The sequence below is a fragment of the Crinia signifera genome, chromosome 5 (assembly GCF_055691185.1).
Source record: "Crinia signifera chromosome 5, ASM5569118v1, whole genome shotgun sequence".
Classification (NCBI taxonomy): Eukaryota; Metazoa; Chordata; class Amphibia; order Anura; family Myobatrachidae; genus Crinia; species Crinia signifera.
In genome coordinates this window covers 14,145,731-14,153,667 of record NC_139221.1, presented here as the reverse complement: position 1 = coordinate 14,153,667, position 7,937 = coordinate 14,145,731, and the positions used below count along the sequence as shown (strand labels likewise).

Below are 7,937 nucleotides of genomic sequence, written 5' to 3'. Positions count from 1 at the left end.
TGGGTTACTAGCTACCTGTATTCTCTTTTACTGTATGTTTAGATGTGTATAGGAGCGGTGCTCCTTGGCAGCATCTAAGCAGCAGATTTAAGTGCGCTGTTATACCGAGAATCTATTCATTTAAAGTTTTTTCCTGTGTCGACCTAATGATCCGTTAGGGAGGGATCCCACAGATCCTCCCCAGGAAACTTTTGCGCTTCCCAGAGCTTGGTAAATATATTGGCCTGGATAGAAACATGATGCATTGCTATAACAATAGGAAAGGGACAACTGCAGCAAATTGGAGTTCTCTGATGCTAAATCCCCCCTACAAACATCCTGGGGATGCTGACATTTCATAATAAACGAGTTTTTGCCCTATCTGAGCTGATCTGCTTAGCTAGGCTCCGACAAAATGGCGCCTGTGCTGAGGACACTTAATGAGCACTAAGGTTTCCCCTGCTGCCTGCGTCCCCGCTTCCGTCGTTTTGATAAAGCTTCGCGGTGTTTGGCCTCCTCCTTTCACCCGGCAGCCGGCAGCCATGGCGGACTACGACCTAACCACCCGCATCGCGCACTTTCTGGACCGGCATCTGGTCTTCCCGCTGCTGGAGTTCCTGTCCGTGAAAGAGGTGCGGTGCCCGGGGAAGGGAGGCCGCTGAGCCGGGAGGGGGCTGCGGCCTGGTGCTGCGCTGCACGTGGGGCAGCAGCATGTGGGGTGCTGGGGGCCCTCATAGGCCCTGGTGGGGGTAGACCTACCCCATGGGACATGGCCCTTGCCTGGGCAGAGGCTTCTAGCTCCATAGACTCCTTGTATGAGCAAGAGGCACCTCTCCAGCTGTTGTGGGACTACAAGTCCCAGCACTGCCTGCCAACCAACTGAGCAGTCTCAGGAGGAAGGGGGTATGTCAGTATTATAATAGTACCCATTGTACACCCTTACCCCCCAAATGCCCGTCAGTCAGGGCTTTTCTATCCTGACTGGCCCTTCTCCATGGCCTTTGGTGAGTGTAGTCAGAAACCTCCCATTGCTGTGGGACTACAAGTGCCGGCCAGCTAAATAGTCTCAGGAGGATGGGGGCATGTTCGCGTCAGTGTTCCCACTCATTGTACGCTTCCACCACCCCATTGACTTATACTGACCATATGACACTGCAGGGTTCTCCTAACCTGCCCTGTCCCATCTCCATCGCCTTGGCTGGACGCAGTCACCCGCTTTACTGTTTCTGTGGAACTACAAGTCCCAGCATTGTGAAAGAAGGGTTTGTTTGAGAGACTGGGTGCTTCTAGGTTTAACCTTGGGCACAAGCCAGCTGACCAGTCTCAGGAGCAGGTGGGGTGGATGCCAGTATTATACTTCGTACGTCCTTGTGCCCATATCCTGACTATATGTCAGCGTTGCAGGTTTCTCCCCTCTAGTCCATTTCTGTTGCCTCGTCACAGATCTCTGGATATTGTGAAACTACACATCCCATCATTCCCTGCCACCATTATAGCATTCCTTAAAATAAAAATGGTGCCAGGGCATGCTGGGACATGTAGTTTCACATCATGTTGGCAAGGCCTTGTCTAGCGTCTGCTTTCCCGCAGTTTTATCTTCTAACTCTGTGGGGTGAATTTACGAAGACCTCTATTTTCTGGAAGGCGTGTAATAAGTAGAATCTGGTTGCTATGGCCAACATCCGTTCAATAAAACTCCCACCTAAATTCACCCCTGTTCGTGGCGTTTCAGCCCTTTATCCTAGGTCAGACTTGCTGGTCTCTTTTCCTAGTGCAGTCCCTTTAAATGCACTTGTTAGGTTCCTTGTCGCCACGTTTGCTATTGTCACATGATTCCTCTGTATGCTGTGTGCATTGTCTTCATGCTATGATCTTATCTCTGCAGATTTACAATGAGAAGGAGCTTCTCCATGGCAAGTTGGACCTGCTCAGTGACACCAACATGGTGGACTTTGCGATGGATGTGTATAAAAACCTCTATCCCGACAAGGAGATCCCTCTGGGTAATTATCTCTATGCTTTATTTACATAGTGCTGATCTAAAGGTGCCCATACACTTATCAGATTTGGTCCGATTTCACTTGATCGGGCAGAGAAGTCTGCTGAAATCAGAGAAAAATTTAGTAGCCGCATACCGCTCCGCTGCCTGGCAAATGCCGCTGCCAGCTTCCTGGGAGTTTTTTACGTGCAATAAATCGCATGCAAAAATGGGACAAGTAGTGCCAAATCGTAAGCGAGCTGCCGGGGGAGCTCAAGGGGCAAACTGGTCCGACTTGTCCTTAGGACAAGTCGGACTGGTGGAGGCTGTCACCAGAGGGTGTCGGAGGGTTATGGCCCAGCCATTCCTCCTGGCACTGTTGGGCAATGGCCACTATCTATTATTTATGACGCCACAAGGGTTCTGCAGCGCCTAATAAGTGTTTAGGTCACAAATTAGATTTTAGCCATGTCGTGCATCCTTTTCCACATGATCTCTGCCTACCCCAGACTTGCCTTGGTCTTCACTGTCTGTCGATACTACTGCCCGTGCTGCGCCCCTTCAGTGGAACGCACTCCCTCGCTCCATTAGACTCTCCCCGACCTTACGAAACTTCAAACTGAAAACTCACCTATTCATCAAAGCGTACCCTCCACTGCATAAACCAGATGGTTCTCCGACCTCTTGCCTGCTTACATCCTGCTTCTAACCACCACCCACTCGCTCATGTAATCTGTCTGCCTCCCCTTCCTACTAGATTGTAAGCTCCTCCGAGCAGGGCCCTCTTCCCTCCTGTTGTCAAAGCCCTCTTCTCTTCACATGTCACTCACAGCTCTCCTTTACTCCAACACTAAGTGACCATCTTTGTCCGCATACTCATCTCCATCATTGGCCTCAGGCCTCTAGTCGTATATTGATTCCTCACTACTTATATATAAGCTGTAATGTGTATTGAACTGTGGCGCTATTTATTTGTACTCTATTTTTGTTATTTAGTTATGCCAAGTTGTGTCTCCCTGTACTGTTCCTCTGTACGGCGCTGCGAAACACTTGTGGCGCCTTATAAATAAAATAATAATAATGTGTGGATTGCATGTTATCAGGCTCGTGCCATGTGTAATGTGTGTCATTCTCTACAGCTCTGCGGGAGAAGAGAACCACTGTAGTGGCCCAACTGAAGCAGCTTCAGGCAGAAACCGAGCCCATCGTCAAGATGTTCGAAGACCCTGAAACGACCCGACAGATGCAGTCTACCAGGTATGGAATGCGTCGTTATTTTGGAATGTTGACGGGAATGGCCGTCTGTCACATTGGACAGTGAGCTTCAACATTTTACTATATGATTCAATGAACATTGGCATTAATAGGGTACGGTTAGGCTGTTCCCACAATGTGTTGGGATGCCGCTGTTGGTCTGCCCGCATCTTTGTGCCAAACTTTGATGTACCCATCCCATACAGGGGACACCGCTGTTGCGGGAGTGAAACACCTATTTAGTTTGTATAGTGATACCTCTGAGCCCAGAGGAATTAAGCGTGTGGGCATCAAGCTGTTTAATGCCACATTGCAGCATGCCCTGCCACTGTGCTGCTAGGGCATATTAAAACTGATGGGCGATGCTGGGATGTGTAATTCCACAAAGACTGTAGTGCTACATGCAATTTACAACTTACAAATCTGGTCGTCTGGCCACCAGGATTTGTTAAGCCTTGGCATAAGGACTGACTTGAATGATGACTGCTCTCTGAAAAGAGTGATGCAAATTAGATAGCTTGGATAAGTCTCTCTGCTACGTATTCTTGTTCCATCGGAAAGGACAGTGTGCGCATATTCCACTGTACATGACTAATTCCTTCGTAGAACCTCCATTGCGCTGTCTGGACCGCCTGAAGCCATCCACCTGCAGCGCTGGGAACTACAGTCTATTGCAGTAATTGTCTTCATGTCGTTAGTACCACCAGTGTGTCCTTTAATGAGGATGGGGAAATTGTTTCTTCTGTGTAATTATCTCCAAATGTTTGTTTGTTCAGTAACTTATTAAAGGTTATAGGAGATTCTGTCTGCCTTTCATGGCCCAAAGCCTGCAGCTTTTAGCAGCGGGAGTGTTGTACGTGGTTTAGTGCACTTCCTGTTATCATCTTAAACAGCTCTTAAAGGGTCTCTTGTGTGTCCTTGTTTGTAATACATAGGGGGAAATGAAGAAAAAACTGCTCCCAATTTCCCATCTAAATTGACCTCAAGACGATGCGATCAGAAATAACTGGAGCACGTGATACTTGCACCCACTGCGGAAAAAACAATTGTATTCCTCATCCTCCGCAGTCACCATTATTTGCCAATTAAGGACCAGTTTGTGTAAACAATCAATGCCGTTTTAAACCTGCTGGGAAAATGTTTGTAGCCTTTCATAGTAAATGAAGGGGATATGTTTCAACGCTAGGAAAGAAAGTTGGTAGTATCGATAAGTTCCTGGATCGTTACTAGTGTTCATTCTAGCACCCGCTATCTTTGAAAACCCATGCAGTTCCTCTTCCCTGCCTGGGGTGTCGCCGTTTGCTGTAGTGCTTCTAGCACAGTGTGGTCTGTATATCGGCACTGATATGCAAACTAGACCTGTGCTAGAAACACCACAGCAGACGGCGACACCCCAGGCAGGGAAGAGGAACTGCATGGGTTTTCAAAGATAGCGGGTGCTAGAATGAACACTAGTTATGGTATTTAGCACGCATCAGTCAATTGGGCCTCTCAATCAATTTTTACGATGATGGTAATGCTGGTTGTACTCAGACATGCGATATCCTCAAACTCACATGTACAGACGACAGGCAATGTTGCTAACAACGCGCAGGGAGCGTGCATAGTCGGTGACCTACTGCGTACACACTAGAAGATATGAAGAAATAGTGTTTCCGAACAATCGTAATCGGCAAAATCGCTTATTATCTAGCATGTACCCAGCTTAAGGACCTGACTATAAACATCGCTCTACCATGACGTTGCTGCTAGCGGATAAAGGTGATTATATCCTCCGCTTTGTGCTTCCGTACAGTGGGTCGTGTTTATCTTCACGTTTTTGGCTATTTCCCTTTAAGTCATTGGGAAGCTGATTTGTTTATCACGATGGGCGGCTGCATTACTGTTTGCCGGAGTGCTGACAGTTTGGGTTGCGTTTAATGACATTAGTGGTGTCGCGGTTATAAAGCCTGGCAGGGCGATGTATTATGCAATGCACATCATCCTCGGCTGCCCCTGGGCATCTACAGCTCCCTGAAAGCTGTAGCTTGTTGGATCGTACCTTGTAAAGTCCGCTAATGAGATTGCAGGCTTTTAGTGCGCACTATAGCTAATTAGAGATGCCAGGAATTCCCAAATGGACAGACAGAAAGGAATTCATAAGCTGGATGTGGATTCTGAGAAGGGCGATTAGATCATGTGACTGGACAGCGCCAATGTTTCATTATAGCGGTGAGCAGTACAGACCCTCGCTACTGTGTGTGACATCTTCTGGGTGAGCAGAACAAACCATTCTGCAGTACAGTTGGTGACAATGTATTCGTTTGCATGCAGGGCAAATACTGACTGCTTTTGCCTGTATCCCCCACATGCTGGGGGTTTTAGACATTCATTTTTAACACCACCTAAATCTCTGTACATATTAGTACCCCTTTTACACCACCGCAAAAAACCCGGGAATTTGCTTCTTTGACCCGGGTCAGCGGTGGTGTAAATCAGGTAGCTGAAAAAAATAAACCCGTGTGGTGGGGCAGTGCAAACGGTTATGCCGGGTCATCCAAAATGGCTCCCGTTCCTACCTCCCGTCAGCAGCGTCCTGCAGTCAGTATGGAGGTTGGGTGTGGGAGCGCACACAGTCTCTGCTGCTGTATTCTGCAGGGAGTTGGTGAATGGATGCCTGTGTGCGGTATCCATTCACCTCGTGGCTAGGGGTGCACGGAGGCAGGGGGCCATCTATGAGCTGCCTTGGTGCTGGGCTTGCCCCCAACGGTCCCAGGGCTTGGAGAGGTCATCTACAAGGGACGCCTCCTGCACAGCGTAAATGGTGCCAGCCCGGAAATATTCACAGCACCACAGTATGTACGGGGCAAATCCTGTATTGGAACTGCGTTCCAAATACTGTCAGATCGGGGATTTTAGTGTAAAAGGGATATTGATATGTTCCCTTCTGTAGGGCAACATGGCTGTACCCAGATACAAAGTTACTCGCTCTTACTTTCCCCGCAAATCAGAATCGGCCCATGTGGGCGCAATTACGGTTTTAGTGGGAGTGCAGTACGTACAATTTCTAGTGCATTCAAACTTCTTCCTCAAGACCCCTAACTTCAGGTTTTCCAGGTTACCTAGCACCTGTGGATTTTTAAAAATATCCACAGCTGACCTAGAAAACATGACGTGTGGGGTCCTGAGGACCGAGTGTGGGAAGAACTGCTCTAGAGTGATTTTCACACTCTTAAGGCCCCCATAGGTGAGCAATCCATTGCTGCTCCAAATGATTGTACAAACCTGCATTGTGCGTGATGGCGGGACGCAGGTTCTGACTGGGATTTTCAAATCGGGTTTAAATTTTGCAGTTGGTTTAGGCCTGGCATGGTAGCGCTGTAAATCGTGACTTGGAAAGTAATTATGTCCCTTACCAAGAAGGCTGCCCGGGCATGCTAGGAAGGTCTCCTTGTGCTTATCTTCTCCATTACAGCCCCGTAGGCTCCACGTTATCTGTGGCCTCGCACAGCAGCACCTAAAGTGTGAGGAGTACAAGCCTATAATACCTGACCATAACCAGAGCCTGTGTGTTTCTCTCTGCAGGGATGGCCGGATGCTGTTTGAACACCTCGCAGAAAAACATGGGGTAAGGAGGACTCCTTTTTAAACTCGACTATAAGTTCATACAGACATAGCCATGCCAGCTACGACTGGCGAGGGAGGGCTGCATTCGGAAACTACGCTCAAGCTAGCGATATCTTTCACTGCCCTGCATGCACAGACGATGGAGGATTGATAATGGATTGGATCGATGGATTGATAATGACCCGAGGGAGCAAGCATTCACTACTGTACATTGTACAGGCCTGGCTAACCTGTGACTCTCCAGATGTTGGGAAACTACACATCCCAGCATGCTTTGCCACAGTTCTATCATTCCATAATAGCAAGTTTGGCAGTGCATGCTGGGAGATGTAGTTTCACAAGGGCTGCAGAGCCGCAGGTTAGCCAGGCCTGATGGTGTGTGCATACTAGGCTATATACACGATACTGTCATTATAATATGTCATTTATAGTATAGTCTAGTGTGTATAGTGAAATACTATTGTGTTTTATTTTTGCTTCTGTTTTCCAAGCCAGCGCTTGTATACGTGCCCTTCCCATACGTCTGCCCTCTCCCAAGGGGCTTCTGTTATTTCTGCATGGTTGTGCTTCTCCGTGTCTCACTGAACACCTGTCTCTGGGGATATACCCCTCTTACCAATTGTGTCCACTTTGTCTCCTTGTAGTTCCGGCAGGAATACCTGGACACGCTGTACCGATACGCCAAGTTTCAGTATGAGTGCGGCAACTATTCCGGGGCCGCAGAGTACCTGTACTTCTTCCGAGTTCTGGTGAGTCTACAACTACATCCATTACTATGGTGTCTGTGTATGTGTAAAAAGAAATGAGGTTGTCTAGCTACCATGACGTCTGACTAGTGGGTGAGGGGCGATTTGGTATACGGCAGGTGCCGCAATGGATGATATTTCGCCATGTTAGTTTGCATTGCAAGGGATCAGCGCAAAAAAAATTGATTATGCGTTATGCAGTTTCGATATCTTTCAAAAATATTTATGTTGGTACGTAAGTGTTCCAACCGCATAACCGTTCTCTTTTTGTTGGAGAGTGTGAACCCTGTCTTCAGCCCAACCTACAGCAGATCCACACCATACAAAACATTTTTATACTCGCCGGCTCACCACACGCTACTGGCTCCACGGCG

The 7,937-nt window shown here is 48.0% G+C and overlaps 1 protein-coding gene across 1 annotated transcript in view; it reads left to right on the top strand.

The window, feature by feature from the left end:
* Window positions 1-452: 452 nt before the first annotated feature.
* EIF3E (eukaryotic translation initiation factor 3 subunit E) overlaps window positions 453-7,937 on the top strand; it is a 32,730-nt gene continuing 25,245 nt past the window's right edge. Inside the window, exons 1-5 of the mRNA XM_083186697.1 lie at window positions 453-611; window positions 1,865-1,982; window positions 3,097-3,214; window positions 6,776-6,818; window positions 7,462-7,566. Coding sequence (XP_083042823.1) covers window positions 522-611; window positions 1,865-1,982; window positions 3,097-3,214; window positions 6,776-6,818; window positions 7,462-7,566 — 474 coding nt within the window. The 5' untranslated portion in view covers window positions 453-521. The remainder of the gene's footprint in view (window positions 612-1,864; window positions 1,983-3,096; window positions 3,215-6,775; window positions 6,819-7,461; window positions 7,567-7,937) is intronic.